We start from the raw sequence: 22,786 nt of genomic DNA, 5'->3' as shown, positions 1-22,786 counted from the left end.
TTGCGGTTAATTAATGTCCTTGCACCTTAACATTGAATTCAAGCTGAGCCATTGCAATTACATTTTATTGCGTGGCAATCAATTCCATTCAACAAGTGACATTGAGACGTGTGGTGGAGGACGGGAAAAATGAGAATTGTGGCCCACTTCCTGTCTTCAGCCTTCGGCCATTTGGCCAACATAAATTTACAGCGTATGACAAATATTTAAAGCGAGGAGTCCTCCGGCAAAGGTTAAACCGAAGTCCTTGACAGACATTTCACAACTAACTTTATGGGAACTCTGCTCCCGGCTCCCCTTCTCCACTCCGCCCATTTCTAAATCGACCTTATCGTACAGAAAACACACCCATATAGAACCAGTCAGGCATATTCCGCCCATATATAGTCTATAGTCAGAATAAATATGTGTAAAATGGGAGGTTGCCGACTCTGGATAAAAGTGAAAGCCAACAAGGGCCCATATCCTCCCGCGTTTCCTCATTTGTATTTGCCATGGCATTTCGCCCGTCCAAACACAAAGGCTGAATGGAAATGGATTCGAATGGGTACTGATTGGGGATGGGGATGCTACAAAAGGGTGCCACACACACACGAGCATGAGCATGGGCCTTGACAAAAGTCAATCAGCATATTTGCTCGATTGGAGGGAGCATGCCAAGCGGATAATCGATTCGCAATGTGTTTGAATAACAAATTACTGGAAATTGTGAATGCGAAAGTCACTGTGTAGCCCAGAGCCTCGAAACACAAACTGAACACGGAGTACTTTTCGGCGGAATCAGGGAGATTAAAATGTATGCAGCTGTCGATCCCCAACATCTTCATCCTGACAGCCTCGGGAATCCCCATGCGATGCCACTTGTTGGCCCTTGCCATCTTGTTTGGTGAGTGAACTTGTGACTCGAACTATTGAACTTTGGGCTCAAACAATGAACTGTCCTCACTATTTGCTCCTTCCAGACTCCCCAGCCTACAGTCAGAGAATATTTTGTATTATGGATAGTGCTTAAAAAGCTTTTTAAGTTTTAAATTCAAATTATATTTCTTTTCATATATATAATCTTTTTTTATTTTATGTGTAGTCTCTGAAATTGTTTCTGATGCTTTGACCAATTAATGATGCTGTTATTTTATTGCAAGTTTATTAATTTCAAACTTAAATAATTTTTATATAAGGGGGTGACTCAGATATCCCTTTGCTTAGAATTCGGTTTCCTTTTTTAATCATCATCACACACTTCATAAAGATTCTCCACAGAATTATAAATGTTAAATTGATAATAATATTTACTTATTTTTATAGTTAAATAGTACCTAGTTGTTATACCTTAGTATCAAACAAAATAAATTAATTAATAATTAATTAAATAAATTTTATTTTACAATATTAATTGAATTAACATTCTTAAACTTAAAAAAAAAAATGATTTTATTGGTAAATATTTGACCCGTTTTTTGCCATCAAGTAAGGTATCTATTTTCGAGTAAAGCCACTTTTTAGTTTCCAAGTGCACTGTGTTCTCTGAGTGTAGCAAAACCGAAAGCAATAAACGTAGACATGCACAGATGGTCGAGGAAAACTTTATCCCCATATCGGCAGAATAGAAGGGAGCAAACCAATGGGGCAGCTCAACCACACAGCCATATAATGTTCTGGCCAAGTTTAATCTAATCTCTGTGGCATGTGAATAATCGTGCCGAATTAGTTGCGTTCGATTTGGTCAGATGTCAGTGCACCTTTCTGTCAACAAAGAAAGTTGCCCGTCCCAAGATGCTTGACCATCGGGGACAGCATATGTGGCAGACAAGTTTAAATCAAACCAGAACAAAAAGCGAGCGATTGAAGCATTAATCAACTTCAGCAAATGAACCAAGTTGGCCCCTGGCCCGAAATCCAAAGGGCAGTTCGAACCTCATGACCCTGACTTCTGACTTCGGACTCCCAAAATACTGAATCGTGGAGCCCCGCAAAAACCCACTCCCCGGCCACCTCAATTTGTCAATGTGTCAGATGATCAACCGAAACGAGCATTGGGGCATTGATTTAATTAATTTATGTTATTCCTGCGGGCCTGGCAACAGCCGACCCTGGTAACTCTGGCCAGGATGCCGGGATGCCCGGACTCTCTGGCTCCTAGAAGGCTCAACAGGTTGGCCAGCTTCCGTGCGCGTATCCATAGAGCTTTTCTTGCGGGAAAAGCTCACCCGAACCCGAAACAGCACTCATGAATGAAAAGCAAACGGACTCGGCTTCAGCCTCTGCTTCTGCTTCTGCTTCTGCTACTGCTACCGCTTCTGCTTTCAGTTTCGGTTTCAGTTTCAGTTTCCGGAGCTCTCATTGCGCCGCCAAACGGGCAAGCGAACGTACACGGCGCGGACAACTCCGTCGAGATCCCAAACACAACACAACAAAAAATATCACGAGATCCCCCCATTGTATCGCAACGCGCGGTTCCATTCAAACCCAAAACGGAACAGGGCCAGCCGTCACATTTGATTTGAATTTTAATTCAATAAAAAAGTGCACAAAAAAATCATAATCATAAAAAAAAGGATATCGCAGCAGGCAGCTACAAATGTAAATGCCTGTCATTTCGAATCCTCCCCCGTGTATGTGTGTTGTTGTTGCTGCCGTTGCTGTTGTTGTGTGATGTTGTTTGTGAAGTCGCGAGGCGTAAAAAATATTCAAATTTCATGTTGAAATTACTGCACGCATTCTTAAATAATCCAATGCCAGCAGCACAAGTGTGCAAGAAGTAAGGAGACTCAAAAGGCGACGCCAAGCGTTTGCTAATAGGATTACGCATCATCTCCGCCACTGACAGAGTCCAGGATTAGCAGGATCCACTTGAAGAGCACTCCAGAGCACTCCAGAGAAGAACCGAATCGGTACAGAACAGGTACATCTGGCAGCCACCGAGCAACAGGCTCGAATCTAATCGCAAAGCACTAAACTAAAGTAGACCACACGGCGTATGCGTGATTTCCGTGCCCAATCCGATATTGATATCGGTCTGCCTAATTGTTAGCTACAGCCATAGGACACACACAGAGCGGTGAATTAATAACAAACTTGGTGCCATATTAATTGGCATCCGCAGAGCAGGTAGGGGTATAGTCGGGTGAGGGGGGGTGGTGAGGGGGGCCTCAAGAGGAGCAGTAAACTCCATAAATATCACATTTTATTAAACAAAGCCCGAATCCATTTGCGTTATTGCCTTTACGTGCACGAATGTTAATTGAAGTCACCTCACCTTTTCAGGATGGTGATACCCCCGACACCCCTTAACCCCCTAAAACCCCCTCAGAACCCCCGTGTTAACCCCTGATTCGCCCCCGTAGCACTTATCTTGCCAGCAAAACCACCAAAACAGATTAGATAAGTCGATGGCTGCGGAATGATTAGCGAACAAAGGGGATGTGGATGTGAATATGGATATGAATATACATGTGGCTGTGCAGGATGAGCAAGTGGAGAGCACTTGTATGCGGGAAATGAATATTCATAATGAGGCGCCAGTTACACATTTCCCGTCGAAGCATGAAAAGCAAATTACGCACAAAATAATTGACATTAGCATATTTTGTGCATCCCGTACAATTAAGTGTATCTGTGCGTGCGTATATATCCTATTTTAGAAATTGCTTTCAACTTCGGTATTTCTTTATAATACCCCGCCAACGTTTTGATTGAACTTGAAAGTCCCTGTCCCGCAGCCACATGGCGTATACGTGATGCGTCTGAGAGGATTAAACACAGCTAGCTGGCGAATGGCAAACAGAGGGCGTGCAGTGAGTGTCAGAGTGGAACCCGCTCCATATATTGAATAAACATTTTTTTCTGTGCCCCGACTCTGTGGGAAGCTCTAATTGATCCCCCCAGCTGACAAGCGGAAATGGACAGAGGACCAAAGCGAAATTTGATTTCAATATGGACATGTGTTTACTTATTTAGGACCCTCGTCCCAGCCACTTGGACAATCATAATCCCCGCTAAGCGAGGCGAGTGTAAACGATTCCATGGGGCATAAACTTAACACGTTCCCCCAGTATCGCTTTACTTACCCCCATGGTGCCACTAAATCATTACAAATAAGACACATCGATGCACAGGGAAAAATGTATTTTGCTCAAAAATATATATCAGCCAAGTTAAGTTCCACGTGAAAAAAATAGAAAATAGAAAAATGAGATATATTCTATTGGTATGTGTGTTTTTCTTTGGTTTTTGCTAGCTACAATTCCAAATTGGTACTTATTTTGTAATAAATTGCTTTTTTGTTTTGATAAGACATATTGAAGAACAGGGAAAAATAAATTACACTTGCCTATAAAGACGTATTTTAATTCCTTAGGCGTTTAAATTCGCAAATTATCATAATTATTTGTCTACTCAGTTAAAATTAACGTAGCATTTTAAGAACACCGATGTTCAAAAGTTTTGATAAAAATTAGTTTTTATTTACCAATTATATATTTCATACCGATTTTATTGGAGTCGCTAATAACTCAATATTTTTTTAAACTTTTTATTATTATTTTAATTTGAAGAATAGGTTTAATTTGTTTATTTTATTGAGATACATAGAACAATTATTATCTGAATCTTAAGTATGTTTTGGCCATTCTACTTCCGTTTGTTTTGCTTACTGTCAATATAATTTTCGATCAATCTGTTATGATTGCAATTAATTTGGTTGTAAACGAAGGTCATGAATAAACATTAATGGACTAAGCCAATTAAATGGTTAGGTTATGCTTTTTTCCACGTGCACACCCAGTGGGGCACATTTATGGCTCGTTAGCAATTCCAGTCGAAGAGGCGTAAGAGGGTCTGGGAATTATGCCAGAGGCAAAGCCAAAAGTTTGCCTAATTTTGAAGTTGCTGCCAATGCGGTTGCGGATGCCTTTGAGGTCCATGGGTTAATTGCCTCGATATCCCGCTGCAAGAGGGGCTTCCCCTGGCTTTTCGATTGGCTTTGCAGGGCAATAACCAAAGGAAGATGCAAACATCTAAAGTGGCTTGCCAGAAGAGCCACATTTTATCAAAGTCAGTTCTTATCTGCACGAAAAATGTTTGCAGCTGATGTTGATAAATGGATTTACTTTGATTTTATAGCTAAAAATCGATGCTGCCAGGGGTAGGAGTTACTGTACGTAGCACTTGTGCCATTTAAATCCCTTGGCCAGAGTCAAATTCGAGACAATGGACCAACTGGCGGTCAAAGACTTCGAGCCCCTTGCCTCTGACTCATCGAAGGATGCCAAACCACTCCGCCTGGCCAAAAACCAAAATTGCACTTAAAATTGAATGCTTGGCTGGAGGAGCGTGCAACCCACAGATAATCTATGACATAAAATCACGCGACAGTAAACGGTGCTTAATGCCAGACAAAGGAAAAGGACAAAGGATCAACTGCAACTTCTGTTTTCTTTCGCTGCGAATGTATAGATATACCTACATAAAGTATATGCATATACATACCTTCTTTGTGGCAGCCACTCGACTGGAAATTACATAAAAAATTTCCCATTGCCGCTCGCTTTTTGCGCTCGTTTTGATTATCAGCCATTGCATTTGCATTCGCACTCGCACTCGCATTTTCATTTTCATTTATATTTTCGATGGCAAACCCTGCTTCGATTTTTTGCGTGAGTCACAGCTGCATTTTATCAACAACTGTTGAAATTTTTGCTCTACTGGCAGCTTGTATTTATCATTTGCGCATCATTAGCCCGCGACTAAACGGAATAATTTATTTGCCTTCGTTTGCCAAGTGAGAACTTTGTCTACTTGGGCAGCTGCTGTTGAATCCAGAATTCCTAGAACTCCTCAATTAACACTAGCTGATGTGCAAAAAGTTCTGCATTTAGTATTTGCTCTTGAATTTACTGGGATTTTTCGTTTAGTTTTTCCAAACGATTAAAGTTGTGAAAATGTCCCAGACAAGAAAAGTTTGTACTCCCTAAGTTAATGCCTGTTTTTGCTAGTTAAAGATTTTCATAGTAAACACAACCGCTTCTTTTTTTATAGAAAACATATTATATCATTAATTTAGGCTTTAAAATATTAATTATCATAATATTTCATCATTTTCATTTTTGTACGTTTCCTAAGAAACAAAGCTTTATTTCGGAAAAATATAAAGTAGATTCATATATTTGTCTGAATTATTAAACCCTTTTGTTAATTGAAACAATAAGTTTATAGAAACATTCTTCTACATTCTGAACCATTAAAGTTAAACAGATAATATAGGGCTCTCAAGTGATTTCTTAATAGTGTCCTGTAGTTTAATAGAAGATATTTTCCTTTGAATTTTATATTAATTAAATTATTTTCTAATGGCTCATAACTAATTTTATGTAAGCTTAATATGTCTTTAAGTTATGCCATATTGTACGAAGCTATTTAAGTTTCCAGCCCAAGGGGGCTACTTTTTTCAGGAATTTGCATTTGCTTGGCAAAACCTCAACCTGGTGTAGATTAAATTGGAAGGCAAAGTAGTTTCTTAATCATTTACCATCAGCATTAAATGCTTTTCTGATTACCTGCGGAGAAAGTTTTATGTGCCAAAGAGTTTGCCTGGCAAACACACCCCGCTCTATGCTCCCCTCCTTCAAGTCGAAACTTTTTCACATGAGGTGCCAGCAGGATGGCCCCCTTGAACATTTTCTGTTGCCTACCTCGAGGGGCAATTTAAAAATGTCGAACCACAGACTGTTTCGTAAGCCAACAATTTTGCATTTAATTGCTTAATTACTGCAGCACAGCAGACGTCCCAGAGGCACAACCCCTGAACCCTGACCCCTGACCCCCACTCTCTTTTGGCCACTAAGCGGCTGGCATTTATGTTTACGTCTTTCCAAGTGTTTTACGGTCGTGCAGAAAGGAACATTTATGACTGCTCGGTTTCCCGGAGCTGCAGCCCAGGGGCGTTTAACGGTGGGCGTGGCCAGACCACAATTGCCGCCGAGTGGGCGTTTTGGGCACACGGGTCACACAAACAACTTAAATCTTGGGCCGGAGACAAATGCAAAAGTTTAACTCCCTCGTCCTCCTTTTCAGACTCCTTGCCCGCTGTTCATCATGGTGGTGGGTTCGTGCCTTGCGTAGCTGCATTCCCTCCGACATCCAGCCATCGCCCAGCTATGTGGACCTACATGATGGCTGCCGCCCGCGGAGATCGGGTCAACACGATGATGTCCAGCCGCAGACGCCCCGAAACCGAGTCCCCTAAATATGGCTACAAGTAAGTTGGTATTGGTATTGGTCAAAACAAGATTTTACCAGAATTACCTTGCTTTCATAAATATAAAGGTATATTAAGAATAAAAAATATAACAACAAATTATATAGCCCATTCCCATAACAATCTTTAGTTAAATTTAGAATGCCCACTAGGCATACTTACACTATGAAAAATATACCGCTAAAATGTAAGCCGCAATTCTTACCGTTTATAAGATTATTTTCTTAGCTTTGGACCATTAATTCATAAATGAGGAACACTAAAAAACAACCGCTGTTCGTACAGTTTTTTCCCAGTTTCAGTCCAATTTTTGTTATTTGGTTATTCAAATGCAGTTCTTAAATTGTTACGTTTTCCCAACCTTTCAAATTTTGAATAGTTTTAAAACTTACTTCTTAAACAAATTTATTCACTTTTCCTTTTAAAATAATATTGATTATTTTAAAAATGATTTATTAAATTCAAAGTGTATAAGTAAAGTTCGTTGTCATATGGTTTGCCTTAAAATTTAATAATATATATTAATTTAAAAACAAATTCGCATGCAAACTTTATAAATAAATAAAACGTAATTGTTGTACCTCTTCTAATTGTGTCCGTCACTAAACCACTCGGCCTTAGCCTCTCCACCCGTCCCATGTACCGCACCACCCGATTTGTGGGCCCCGCCTCCTCGGCGCCCGCCCAGCTGCAACTGCCCTGCGGCTCCCATCAGGCGTCGGTGGGCGTGGCACCTCCGCCGCTGGAGGAGATTAGCGGCGGTCTGTTCGCACCGTTTGCGCCCACGGCGACGATTACGGTCGAGCAGGCGGCCACATCGATTCCGATGGCAGTGGATGGCGAGGTCCACCACCTCACTATCCGCGTCGCAGTTGGCAACGGAAATATCGCCAGGGGAATCATCGCCGGGCTGGCGGAGACGCCGAGGAGGAGGACGAGGATGAAGACGACGACGACGACGACGAGGATGACGTGGATGAGGACGAGGATGAGTTCGGGGCGGCAGTGGGCGTGGACAACCCGGAGGAGGCGATTGCCCGGGCTGACCAGCAGCAGAAGCAGCACCACCAACCGCATGCCAGCGATTCCAGCTATGTGGAAAATGGCAGGAAGCTGATACAGGTGAGTAGCTAGTCATTAGCTACCTATAATCGTAAGCTTAAGATTTAAAGGGTACATATATTGTAATCGAGTAAAAATATAAAACTTTTCAATTATTTATTAGAACCAACAACGCTTTGGTTTTTAAAAAGTTTATTTTTAAAACATTATCTAAAACTCTTATACATGGTTCTTGTACAAGTACCAATCATGTGAAACTAATCTGATTTCCTTGTCTAAGTTTCGCTTAGCAAAAGCAAAATGTTAAAAAAATATTTGTTTTCTTTTCAATGCTCTATTATATTTAAGGCAATTATTTTATTTAAAATACATCTTATAATTGGTTCTTCAATACTGTTGGTAGTCAAATGAAACTAATGGCAGTTACGCACTTTAAAAGTGTTTCAATGCATCACATAAAGTTAAACAAATAACTGATATTTAAGTATATCATGTCAATAAAAATATCCTTTTGAAATATCAGTTAAACAATAAAAATATCCTTTTGAAATATCAGTTAAACATTTAACCATTATAACTTACGGTCATGCTATTTTTTTTAATCTGCAAATCAATTTGGCTGCACGGCCAAAGTGGCGTATGCGTTATTTGATAACACTTGCAGATAAACAATAACCAATAATCCGCATTTAATAACTGATACATTATGCTCTGGCTCCGGTGCGGTTGTAATTCCATTCTGTCCCTGGCCACAATTCAATTATGTGGAAATGAAATTAAGTAATTGCTCTAATTGATTGACGCCTCGCCCCCAGGAGGCGGAATTGGCCCAGTTTGCCGTAGCTGCGGGCCAACGAAACTCCGCATTGTCTGCATAACTCCCCGCAGACTTGCCATTCCAGACTAATGCAAATGAACTGGGCAGACCTTCATAAACTTGACCTTGCCGTAAATCGCGTTTTAATTACTTCCTCTATTGTCACGTAGCCGAGGCATCGCCCCAAGCCGTCTACTCCGCCCCTTATTGCTTTATATACCCTTGTTACCCTCCAATTGAATGCCATTTTCGGCTGCCCGCAGAAATTTTTATTAGCACGTGTCAATCGACTTAAAACACTGATAAAAAGACCGACAAAAAAGGCTGTGTAGTGCTTTGGAAGGGGAAGGAGGTTATGGGCTTGCTAAATTCATTTTTGGGTTCTCTAACAATGGAAATGTATTAGCTGACAGAGTTGAAGGTGAGAAAAGTTTAAACCGATGCATTGATAATGATATTAACCTTGATTTCTTTTAATAGCTAAATCAAATTCCTATTTTTAGGCTTTAGGAAATCATTTTAAATGATCCTAAATATAATTTTATGTTAAAACATGAGTATAGACCTTTAAAGAAATTAACATGTAAAATTTAAAATTTTAGAATTATTATTTTCTTACCAAAATTCTTAGAGGAAAGCCCAAGCCAAACATCCAGTAATATTTTCTAAGTATAAAATATATGTTCAATTCGTTTTATTTTTTGTATTAAAAAAAAAGAGCATTACAAAAGTCCTCATAAAGTTTTATTTAACATTTTTGATATTATGATTAAGAGATTATGATTTAAATTTGAAATAATTTGCATATTATCTGGCCCTTATCTATGGACAATCGAAAATAGTTTGACATTCTTGCATAATAAATAAACCTAAAGTTTGAATAAAAATATTAATCGTAAATTTTTATGCAAATTCGTAATAGGCATTTCCATGATCTAATTTGAAAATGCAAAGCTTTTAGGAAAAGCAAGCATTTCAGTTGGTGTCCCTTGACTTCCGTATCTTTAATCTACAACTTGCCGCATCTCGCCTTTCAAATCAACTTGCTAAGCAAAGCGACTGCATTTTTCGCTTCCTCCGCAATCCTCATCAGCAAGTTGGAGAGCTCTCATGTCCTGTCCGGGATAATTGCATTACTTAGGTTTCCTTATAAAATACAAAAAAAAAAAATAAAAAAAAGGAAAGAGAAGGAAACCAGACTTCTTCTGACCCGCAGGGCTATAAATAAGTGAGTGTGTATTTCGGTCAGGGGAGTGGGTGTTGGGTGTTGGGTGTTAAGCCAGCTGGTGGATACTGGTGGAACCAGAAGGATACTGCTGCCAGGAGGACACTGAGAGGACATCGAGGGGCCAGGGGCGACAACCAATTTGATAGATAAGAGACTCGACTCAAAGTGAATGAAACGGAGGGCGAAAAAACAGCAACACAAACTGTTTCAATGTCATTTCATAAATGGCAACAGCAATGCCAATACCGAAAGAAAAACGCAATGAAATAAATACAAATGAAAAGCCCTCAAAGTCCCATCCTCTGGAGCCTCGCTTCCCGGACTTTTCCATTTCCACAACCACTTCCATTTCATGCCCGCATATCGTTGTGGTTGTCCTCGTCCAAATATTGGCTTGGTCGGTTGTTGTTAATGCTTTTGAGGTGTGTTCCGAGTGTTTGTCCAGCAGCAGTAGCAGCAGCAGCAGCACAAAAAAACAGCACAAACAGCTGAAGAAAAGCTAAGGAAACCGCAAACTGCTGGCATTGTGGTTATATAAACGTCCATTACTCAAAATTGGCCGCTGGTGGGGAATGGGTGGGCTTAATGAGGAGAACTTTATAGAATTGGCATTGAAAATATGACAAGTCTCGTGCCAATCCAAAATAGTTACAAGTCCTCGAGTTGAACAGCCCCGACAACAGCGATGTGTATCCTTGTCAGCTGGTCCGTACAGTCATTCAGTCATCCAGTCATGCCATTAAACCGATTAATGAACTCTATTTGCCTGGCCGTACCTGCGTACGTATACTGGGCGAAAAAGTTGAACAAGGATGAAATTCTTAAATGCAAAAATATAACATATAAAAGTAATTCTTGATTTGTTCATTATTAAATAAAATAACAGTTATTAATATAGATAATATTGAATCACTGATAGAACTTTTGAGAATCATTACTTTCAAATCTGTTTTTAAAATTAACTCGAGGAACTTTGTTATGTTAAAATAGAGATAATTAAAACAAAACAGGACCAACTTTGACACACTTTCAATTCCTATTCGTCTACAATCCATAACAAACATAATACAGTCAAACTTCCTTAGGGCGAACAACCATATTACCAACAAAATGGGATGAGTTATGGAGGGTTTGAGCTATAAAATTGATTTAACCAATATTTCCTATTTCCTAATGCTACCATAATAAGTTTGATATAGAAACTTTGAGTTAGGATAGTTGGAGTTAAGGCTGAATATTACAAATCTATTGGAAACTTTTTGGATATTTGGATTAACAGTATTTAGAATCTATACAGTTAAAATTTAAATTTTTTAAGTTGAATTATCATTTTTCTCCCAGTGTCGATGTTGGCTCGATTGTCTTTACCATAATGTAGTTGTTGCTGTGCAATTTGAGAAGGCAGCAGGACACTCAACACGATGATGATGGCCATCGTAGAAAGAGAAAGTGAGAGAGGGTGAGGGAGAGGTAGGGTCGACGGAGAAAGGAGCGAGAGCAAACAGCGAAAGTGCGGTCTGTCTGCGGACATTCCGCTTAGTCAAATTTTTTGCGCCATCGACAGTTACGAAAAAAACGCGTTCGCAGGCGGCAGCTTAGCTCGCAGGCAGTAACTTTGCAACAAATAAAATTACTAAAAACAAGAAACAGAAACAATGCTGAACTCGTCAACTTATGCGTTCGGTAAACAATCGAAAACAAGGCTTAAAAATTGAAGCGGCAATAACAAAAAAACAGTGGCAGTAGCGAACAACGACAACTGTTCCATGGATTTCCATGTTGATGAGGGTTTTCCCGATTCAAACGTAACTTCTAAAAGAGAGACACAACAATCAGGACATCGAATAATGCGCAAAATATAGGAAGGGGGGAGCATTAGTCAGTTTATTAAACGGACCTTGTTGTCGTTTAGCCCATTGCTTGTTGCTCGCCCTCCGAAAAGCATTCACATCCAGCTTTTGGTCATCGCCATCCAATCTGCGCCACAATTTGCATAATTTCCCACGTTCCCATCGAAATCACAATCAATATAAATAAATACACAACTATCGGCTGTATCAATAACAGACAAGTGATAAAGTGCACGGGTTTCAGAAAAAACAAAGGGGTTAAACCTTCGAATCCGTCGTGTGATAAGATATCAAATGGCTGTTATTCATCCTATAAGTTACTGAAACTAGAGCTTTTCCACTCTTAAACGTTTGCTTTAGTTTATTAGAAAACACACTATCGGCAGTATTCTTCAAACGCTGTGGGCAAACAAAGGGGTTGATCCTTTGAATCCATCAAGTAATTTGATATCAGAAAGCTCATGTTTATTCCACTCCAAGGAATCAGCTTAATTTTTGTGTTCGGTATCACATTGTTTAATTTATATCCTTTTAAATCAAATTACGAAAATTAATTCGTTTTGATTTTCGACAATCAATTAAAATTAGGACTCCAAAAATAATAATGCAAGTGAAAGGAAGCACTGACTAAAAAAGTCCTGTATGGGATAAGCCTTCAAGAAGCTATTACTCAAGAAATCCCTTATTAAATTTCCTTTAAAAGTACCTCTCAAATGCTTCCCAATACCATTGCTAGCTACCCCTTAATAAACTGCAGTTTACAACTCGCTCGGTTTGATTTCCTCAATTACGGGTCAGCAATTTGGTCATTTCTAACTCGATTTTTATGGTGCAATGCCTTGGCTTAGTCATGTTTTATGGGTTAAGCATAAAATGCCCACGCCTGCCATAAACACCGATATGAAAACGCTTGATTTGCTTAGCATAAAGATACCTGGCAGGTGTAAAAGGGGGAATTGGGGGGTTTTCGGCCTAACGGACTCGCAATTATGGAAATTTATTGTGAGTTCCACGCTGCCGGTGTGATATGAATGCCAATCAGGGCGGTGGTCCGATGATAATACCAATGCTGGTTCGCTGGGTCAGTGTTTCGATTTCGATGCCAGCTTCAAGTACGGCCAAAAAGTAAAATAAAAATACCGAATACCGCTCGAATTTTGTGCGTAACCTTGCAATTGGCAAATTGCTGGCCGATGATGAGCTCATTGAAAATCAAAATTATCGGCTAGCAGGAAAACTAACTGATCTAACGCACCGGCTATCCGTCAAATGAATTGCAATTAATTTATGCACAAGCTTCGCAGCGTTAACCCCTGACTGCCCGCGGTCGCAAAACGCCGCCTTTCAGCCTAATTGAAACCGAGTTGGTCCGGGCAATTAAAAAGCATTTAGACTAAAACGACAAACGCCGGCCGGCATAATCAATCTTGTCGATTTGGCTGGTCCGGGGCTGGAGCCAAATAAATATCTTGCGGAACCGAAGGACCAAGTCACCGGAGACTTCATCCACCGATGATGCAAGTTAATTAATTAAAACGCGGCAGCGCGATGAGTGGCGATGCAAATTAAGAAAATTGCAAAACAGCATTCCGAATTGACAACAACAGCCAGCAAACAAGCCACTCGGTTTAAACTATTGTGCACTACAGTCGAACTTCTGCATAACGAACTTCTATGGCTTGCGATTTTGTGGGCTTAAAAAGCTAAATTCAAAATTTTAATAAAAAATACAATTTTTTTACAAATATAAAAATTAGTTTGTTTAAAATGTAATGTAAATGTAATTTATAAAAACTCAAAAGAAGTTGCGATAAAAAGTTTATTAAGTGTGAATATACATTTATAACAAATAATAAAAAAAATTATTGTAACAAATCTAACAGGCAAATTACAACATTATATTTAATATTTGTTAATTAAGGTAACACAAAAATGTTTTAAAACTTTTGTAAAATTAGTATTTATTTGTTTTGCCCAAATAGGTACCTTTTTTATACAATTTTAAAATCCATTTTAAAGTATTTTTAAAATATTGATATTATTTGCTTAAATATGGGACATTAAAAACATAGAAAACTATTAAAATCTTCAAATTAGAAATTTCTTTCGCGGCAAACTGTAGTTGGTGTTATTGAATGTTCGACTGTGGTTTATTGTGTATGGATGTCGTGGTTCGGTCAGTGGCGACTGCGCTGCCGGCGTCGCTGTCGGCGTCGCTGCCTCGCCTTGGCCAAGTCAAGTGTTTTGGCGGCAGTTATCAGTGTGAACAGTTTGAACAGTTTGAAAAGTCCGCTCGACGCAACGAAGCGCATGCGCGCAGCTGCTGCCCAAAAACTAACCGTTATTGCCGCCGTTATTGTTCTTGTAATTGTTATTGCCGCAGGCCAAATTCGGAAGCACTAACGTGGAAGTGGAAGTGAAAGGGAAGATTCACCAGTAAAAGGAGACGAAGAGAGAGAAAGAGAGATAAAGAAAGAGGAGACACACTCGATTTGTATGCGACATTTCAAAGTCAAAGCCATGGTGCAGTCGTTGGATATATCCGCCATAACGGGACAGCAAACAGATGCGGTAAATCCACCTACATACTCACTAATACAAACCTCCACATATGGCCTTCGAACCTACTTACACACGCAAACACACACACACACACACACACTCAGCGGGGGGCGTGGCATTGCATTGTCATTTGCCATTGCCCGCCCAACGAGGCGTATGCGTCATATTTTCTGCTTTTTTCCACCGCTTTTCCCATTTTTTTTTCTCAAACTAAAGATGGCTTAATGGATTAACCGCTGCCGGCGGCTGATAAGCGTTTATTAGACTGTCAAGCACACGCCTTTAATGCCCAGAAAATGGCTAGGCAACTGGAGCAAAGTAAGATCTGTAAACAGTTATGCCCCTGGGAATTCCATTAAATCTGGTGTGAGCGTGGATGGTCTTTGAAAATAGTTTAAAATTTGTAAGTCCTTACCCAATAACGTAAACTCATCTAAAAAAGCAAAACAATTAATTTTTAGTCAATGAAAACATGTTATCCCTATTATGTATTTGTAGTTTTCCATTTAATTTTATTCTTTACAGTCAAAATACATGAACACATGAATTTTTTAAATACTTTATCAAATGCCCTTATATGTTATTTCATTTAATTTTATTTTATGCGCTTTGAAATGGTCAGAAGTTGATTAAATCCTTTTCAAGCCGACAATATAAAATCAATTAATAATTTAATTAATAAAACCATGTACTTATTATTAGGAACATTATTATACTAAAATTTCCTTAGAGAATTTTATAAAATTTCCTAGTGTTTCAGTTTGCTTGCTTATCCAACAATATTAAATCAAATATTTTACTAATAGAACCACGTATTTGATGTTAAAAATATTTGTATTACTTTCAAAGAATCAAAACAAAACACGCACACGTGCCAGAATTAAACACTTTTTCACATGCAAATTTTCCGATTTCGACAAAATTTTCCATTTTATTTTAATAATTAAGTTCAGATAAGCGCTTTGAAATGTTCATAATTTCGTTAAATCCTTTCAAGTTGCATAAAACCTATTCTTTAATAGTTTTATAGTTGGCTTGAAATACTACCCCTAAAACTGTGTAGCGATTGGCCGCGTCATTCTGCTGGCAGACATAACAAAACTTAAGCACCAAACTTGGATACTGACCAACTTTTAATGTGGTTAGTAGGGGGAAACCAGAAAAAAGAGATGCCCATAACCCGAGCACTAAAACGCTTCAATTAGTGAACGTTCGGCGAAACTTTTCCCTAAACTTATGGGAAAACGTCCCACTCTTAACCCATTCTCGATTACACATGGGAAAGTAAAATACACAAAAAATAAAATATGACTGCAAACTCTTTAAAAAGTATAAACTAATTTCCAAGAAAGGGAAAAATTTTGTACAAAATTGGAGCAAGAACTCTTTAATAAATGTTTGAAATGGTGACATAATTTTAATAAACAAATATTTCAAAAATATTTTGTATTGACAAATTGAAATATTTGTTCTCTGTGTAGGAACCAAATAAGCGAAGCAAACCATCGGCTCTAAGACGCACTCTGCAAGCTCTACGTCAGCGTCTGACTAAAAGAAATCGCCCCAAACCGCCGGACTGGTTCCTTGAGAAATTCTCCAACACCACAAATACGGACAAGATTGGCAAGGATCCGGCCCTCTCCAGCGAAATTCGTGGCTCCAGTGTCCTGTGCAACCGCCTCTCCGTGGATCCCACTCTGCAGTCCCACTACAGGGTGAGTGAACTCTTGCACAAATCAAAGTTTTGTACTCTTTCATGATTGATTCCATGATTTATGATTTGTATTTAATTAAGGTTTATTTATATAAATGATAAAATAATGATAAGGTTGTAAGCGTACCATTGTCGGTCAATACAAATATTTATCATTTATATTTAATTAGGGCTTAGTAATATAAATGATAAAATAACGATAAGGTTGTAAGCGTGCAATAAAACCATTGATTTTTTTTAAATTAAAAACGGAAAACCATGTTTATAACTTAAGTCATGTAAATTAAGTATTTGCAAAAAAAAATTGTTAAATTCTTTCTTTTAACTAAAGAATTTCTTTCTTTTAACTATTTTCAATTTGTTCATATGATTTATAGTTTTTAATATGCAAGAGATCATACAAATCTCAAGTGACTTGAAATAAGAACTTAGAATGTGCCTTAATGTATGCAGCGAATCGGATTTTTCATTTCCTAACTTAATTATTGATTAATGCCAGCTTTGTGGCCTTTTAATGGGGCGTTTGCGAGTAATAATTATGCCTTAAATACATATTTGCAGTGGCTGGCCATCGTTTCCCTGGCAGTGCTTTACAACATCATCTTCGTAATGGGCCGTGCGGTCTTTTGGGAGATCAATAAGAGTGCTCCGGCCGTGTGGTACACCCTGGACTACCTGTGCGACTTCATCTATCTGCTGGATACGCTCGTCCACATGCACGAGGGTGAGCCACCACATTTTCCCTTCTCGGCTACGGGTTACGGGTTACGGGTTAGGGTTTAGGGGTTTCAGATTTGAGATTTACCTATGCAAATGAGACCCGCACTAAGCCGCCTTCAGACAATGGAACAGCGATGCTGTCGGCAAAGCCATTTGGCACGCATGCCAGTCCCATTTCTGTAGATGAATCCACACACAGCATCCACACACATCGCAGATGTGGGAGAATTCTGGATTGTGGGTGTGGTTGAGTTGCCAAATGCAGGGGATAAGCCAACCTTGACATTTTGTACAATAGCAACAAACGTTCTGCTACCGATTAGTTATGTGGAGTAGGGCATTATTCATTTTAGTGGGGGAATGTGACAGGCTGAACGATAGTTGAGGATTTATAGATATTATGGCGTTTAAAGTTTTGTGGTAAATCAACTCGGGAAAACTAAAATCAATACTAAAATCAATTGCCATTTTATCAAGTTATTAATTATTATGTTTTAGAAAACCCTTCTTTTTACGAATTTAGAAAGTAGAACTTATAGAAAATTAATTGAGTATTAAAGTGATTACTTGTGGAAATCACAGGTAAAGTTTTTAAAATTTAATAATTATTTAGAAGGCATATCCTTTATAAAAAGTTAATCTACTGATATCCACTGGTATTCCTGGGCACTCGTGTTCTATGATGCCATCAAAAAGTTAAAAATCCAAAAGAGTCATAAAAAAGCGTCGCCGCATGGCGCAGGCATAAGGCAAAAGGCACGACCGAGACAAAAGGCAGAGTCACCACCCGGAGCAAATCTCTAGGTCACCCCCTCATCCCCCAGAGTCACAGTCACACAACTAAGTCGCATTGTTTCCGCCTCTTTGCTCCTCCGCAGGATTCCTGGATCAGGGGCTCCTCGTGCGGGATGCCTTTCGGCTGCGAAGGCACTACTTTCACACCAAGGGCTGGTATCTGGACGTGCTGTCGATGCTGCCCACGGATCTGGCCTACTTCTGGTGGCCACCGGAGACCTGCTCCAGCCTGTATCTGCCGTGTCCAGTGATAGTGCGTCTCAATCGCCTGCTGCGGATCAACCGGCTGTGGGAGTGGTTCGACCGAACGGAGACGGCCACCGGGTATCCCAATGCCTTCCGCATCTGCAAGGTGGTGCTGGCCATCCTGGTGCTGATCCACTGGAACGCCTGCATGTACTTCGCCATCAGCTACGAGATCGGCTTCAGCTCCGACTCGTGGGTGTACAACCTGAATGGGACGCGCAATAACACGCTGCAGCGGCAGTACATCTACAGCTTCTACTGGTCCACGTTGACGCTGACCACCATTGGCGAGACCCCGACGCCGGAGAACGATGTGGAGTATCTGTTCGTGGTGGCCGACTTCCTGGCCGGCGTCCTCATCTTCGCCACCATCGTGGGTGAGTGGGTCAGCGGGTGACTGCCTGCAAAATCCCCTTTTTGGCCCTCTGTTTGCGCCCGGTTTACGCAAATATTTCGTCTGATCGTTTAATTGGTTCCAGAGCTGACATCTGTGACATCAATGGGTATTAATTTACAGCCACGCACGTCAGGGTCGTCCAAGTCCAAGTCAGGGTCCCTTTTCCTTTCCCTTTCTCTTTCCCGCCCATCGACCCACATTATTCATTACGCCTGCCATGTTCTGTACCATTCGGTTCTATGCCATTTTGTTTTGTTTTGCCGGGTTGATTTGTTGCCGTCGCCCGCTTGCGACATCTCTCCATTTTTTTTTTTTTTTTTTTTGGCAAACGTGCCTTTTTATCATTTTTGTCATCCTCCTTATCGCTGCCATTATTGTCCCCAGATGGGTGGTGGTGTCAAGGAGCACAACCCACCCTCTCCCCACATTCACATTCCGCAGCCTCGTCCTCATCCTCATCCTCATCATCATCCTCATTCTCATTCTCGAACTCGCTGTGCAAACAAATTTACTTACTGTGATGAATGCCGAGTTCGTTTGGACAGGACAATTTGAAGGGACACACTCGGAAAAAGTTAAGAAATAATAACAAGTCAAATTATGTTTAAAAACTGATATTAACCAATGCTAACTATGAGTGCTTCAGACAATCACTGCGAATTTCAAAACTCTTAAAAAAAATAGATAAATTTGCAATGCCATTACTAATTACTTTTTATGAGTATTGAATTTACACAATTAAATGTTTGATGCTGCTTAACTTTTGTTTTTAAAAAAAGGATTTATTGAACTCCTGAATGTCCTTTTAACCATAAAAGTTTGGACACTTAGAGAGCAAATATATTTTTTAATAACTTCTATATATTAATTTAACATTTTGGGTACTAAGTTTGTAAGCAATTGCATAATCATATTTAACATTAAAATGATTTATTGAGAAGATAAACATGGCCCAATTCATTAGGTCCTTGAAGTCTGCAAAGTTTAATTTTTCTTCAAAATATATTGCCAGCAAGGGAACAACAATTTTGGGATCAAATTTTTTTTGCTGAGTGCCCTGAGGCATCTCCACCATTTCGCCAAGTTGGGGATGCGTGTGCTTGAGTCCGGCACCGGAAGTGCCGCCATTAGTCGCCTTTGTGCCATGTTATCCGCACGCCGGAATCCATGAGTGGCATGGAACATTGTGCTGCTGCTGCTGTTGATGCTGCTGCTGGGAGTGGGTGGCCGGTGAACCGGTTATGGAGCGGCCAAGATGAATTGCTGCCGCCCCGCTCGTTCATTAACCAAGTTTCCCTTAATTTCCCCGCCCTCCAGGAAACATTGGCTCCATGATCTCCAACATGAATGTGGCGCGCGTGGAGTTCCAGAATCGCATGGACGGGGTGAAGCAGTACATGGCCTTCCGGCGGGTGGGCCACGAACTGGAGGCCCGGGTGATCCGGTGGTTCGCCTACACGTGGTCGCAGAGTGGCGCTCTGGACGAGGAGCGGGTGCTGGCCGCCTTGCCGGACAAGCTGAAGGCGGAGATTGCCATCCAGGTGCACATGGACACGCTGAAGCAGGTGCGGATCTTCCACGACACGGAACCGGGTCTCCTGGAGGCCCTCGTGCTGAAGCTCAAGCTGCAGGTCTTCAGCCCGGGTGACTACATTTGCCGCAAGGGCGACGTGGGCAAGGAGATGTACATCGTGAAGCGGGGCAAGCTGTCCGTCGTCGGAGACGATGGCATCACCGTGCTGGCCACCTTGGGTGCCGGATCGGTGTTCGGCGAGGTCTCTGTCCTCGAGATTGCGGGCAATCGGACGGGCAACCGGCGAACGGCCAATGTGCGATCCCTGGGCTACTCGGATCTCTTCTGTCTGGCCAAGAGGGACTTGTGGGAGACTTTATCGGACTATCCGGAGGCCAGATCCACTCTCACGCAGCGGGGATGTCAGCTGCTGCGCAAGGATGGCCTCTTGGATGAACAGATATTCGCCGGTAAGTTAGTTACTCGAATTGATTCATCAGAAAGCACGTATGCGACATGTATTGCAATATTAAATGGTGGTCACTAACGCCTTTTGCAATGAACGGCTTTCGTTTTCATGATTCATGAATGCCCACTCGAAATAATCTCTGTTGCATTAAAATACATTTTAAAACATGAATTAATAAACGAAACACGGACCTTGACAGCCTATTTATCAATGGTTGTTTACCATATAACATTACCTCAGATTAATTTCTTATTAATTTGCTATTAATTTACACTAATTGCTTTGCTCTTAAAATCATAAATCAGTAAAGTTTGAGTTTAATTAATGCTATAATTTGTATTCAAAGTAACGTTAACATAAGCTTAAGCTTACAACTAAAACAATTAGTTTGTTCAGTTCATATTCAGTCAAGCTTCCCTGAGCGAATAATATTTAATAGGTTGTAGATATTTATTTTAATAAATTTGGAAATTATTTTGTATAAGTCGAAAGATATTGACCGAAACAGACACACAGCCAAATAGCTAGGGTCTAACATGTCTCAGACTTTCAGGCCACATATTAAAATAAACTTGCGCTTTGTGGGCATATAGTTTCCAAGATTTGTACATTCATACGCGGACATACAGACCTGATCAAGAATATACATACTTTGTAGGGTCGGTGAAGCTTCCATCTACCTGCTTACATACTTTTGAACGAAGAAAATATATTATTTTAATTTACGAGTAAAGGGTATAAAAAGGAAAATAATTTACCGACATATTTTTAAATTTCAAAGTAATATACATTCAATTATAAACAATTGGAACATTTACAAAAATTAATTTTTTGTCTTACAAAAGTATGGATTGATATGCCTCTTATATCTTATTTAGAAGCAAAGGGACAACTAGTTTATGTTTAATTAATTTAAAATAGCCAATACTTAATGTTTCATATTTAATATTGTATTTAATGTTTCGCAGATTCGCAAAGAGTGCACGATAGCATTGAGGGCGGCATCGAGAAGTTGGAGCTGTCGGTGGAGAACCTCAATATGCGGCTGGCCCGCCTTTTGGCGGAATACACGGCCAGCCAGGCCAAGATCAAGCAGCGCCTGGCCAAGCTGGAGATGAAGTGAGTATCCTTGGAGTGTTGTTCTTCATGAACCTTAAACTTAGGCCCCTCATTTCTCAACCCCCCTTTAGCGGCGGCCCTGGCACGTGGCGACTGGAGTGCGAGCCGCAGACGCGGGTTCGCAGCGGTCGCCTCTATTCGCTGCAGCCCAAGCGGCGCCCACGTTCGCGACCCGACGCGACTGCCAAAATCGGCGATGCTGCCAAGCAGAACACGCTCTAAGTCCCCGGAAAACCAGCTGGAAAAGCCCCAGGTCCCACTAAATACCCCCCCAAACCTCCATATCTCCACCCGAGGCCGGAAAATAGTGATAAATGCATTAAACTTGCAGGAGTTTTTTTTTTTTTTGGCCGCGGAGATAACCCCTTGGCCCGAAGCCAACTGTAAATTGGCCTGGGCCAATCAATTTTTAATTTTTACAATTAGTTCGTAGCGCAGAAGGGTGCGGGGGGGGGTAAGTTATAGGGTTTGACTAAGGGTGTTGTTTGTTGCAAACTTTATGAATTTGTAAAATGTTTCAAAACTGAATGTGCCTCAAAGTGTGTGCGTGTGTGTAGAGCTAAGTTAAGAGGGGCGGACGGAGAAGCAAAGGGCAAAGGGCAAAGGGCAACCCACTAGTTAACCCACTACGATCCAGTGTACATACTTTAAGCATAGTCCAATTTTACACGTGAACAGCAATTGTTCGCCTAGGCTAGGATGATTTTACACACACCGGCGACCGATTTGGCACCAAATGGCACCAAAATCAGAGCAAAATCGACAGAACAGCTAAGGATAATTTCACAACAACTGACCAAGAACCGAGGACTTTGCTGAAATAATTAAGGACGGACGGGGGGGATGATGCACACAAATCGAATTCAAAGAAAGCAAAAATGTTAACAACCAAGCTTCCAAAGCTTCCAAACCAACGCAAAACAAACAAAGTCAAGAAACAAAATGGAAAGCAAATGAAATGTATTTTTATATTAGTCCTAGACATTGAGTGTACGATGTACGATGTATTGTCTGTGTGTAAGTACAGCTAAAGCTACAG

General features: G+C 40.4%; 1 protein-coding gene across 1 annotated transcript; it reads left to right on the top strand.

Moving 5' to 3' along the window:
* The first annotated feature begins 507 nt into the window (after positions 1-507).
* Positions 508-22,681, top strand: LOC128254551 (cyclic nucleotide-gated cation channel subunit A). The gene is given in 10 exon segments (XM_052983688.1): positions 508-886; positions 7,072-7,255; positions 7,877-8,106; positions 8,109-8,377; positions 16,256-16,489; positions 17,050-17,212; positions 18,087-18,626; positions 19,964-20,629; positions 21,597-21,747; positions 21,819-22,681. Coding segments are annotated over 10 exon segments (2,676 nt in total). The 5' UTR covers positions 508-798; the 3' UTR covers positions 21,970-22,681.
* The last annotated feature ends 105 nt before the right edge of the window (positions 22,682-22,786 follow it).

This window comes from Drosophila gunungcola (assembly GCF_025200985.1).
Source record: "Drosophila gunungcola strain Sukarami chromosome 2R unlocalized genomic scaffold, Dgunungcola_SK_2 000006F, whole genome shotgun sequence".
NCBI classification, from domain to species: Eukaryota; Metazoa; Arthropoda; class Insecta; order Diptera; family Drosophilidae; genus Drosophila; species Drosophila gunungcola.
Note: the sequence above shows the minus strand (reverse complement) of the source record. Positions and strands in the feature narration are given on the sequence as shown.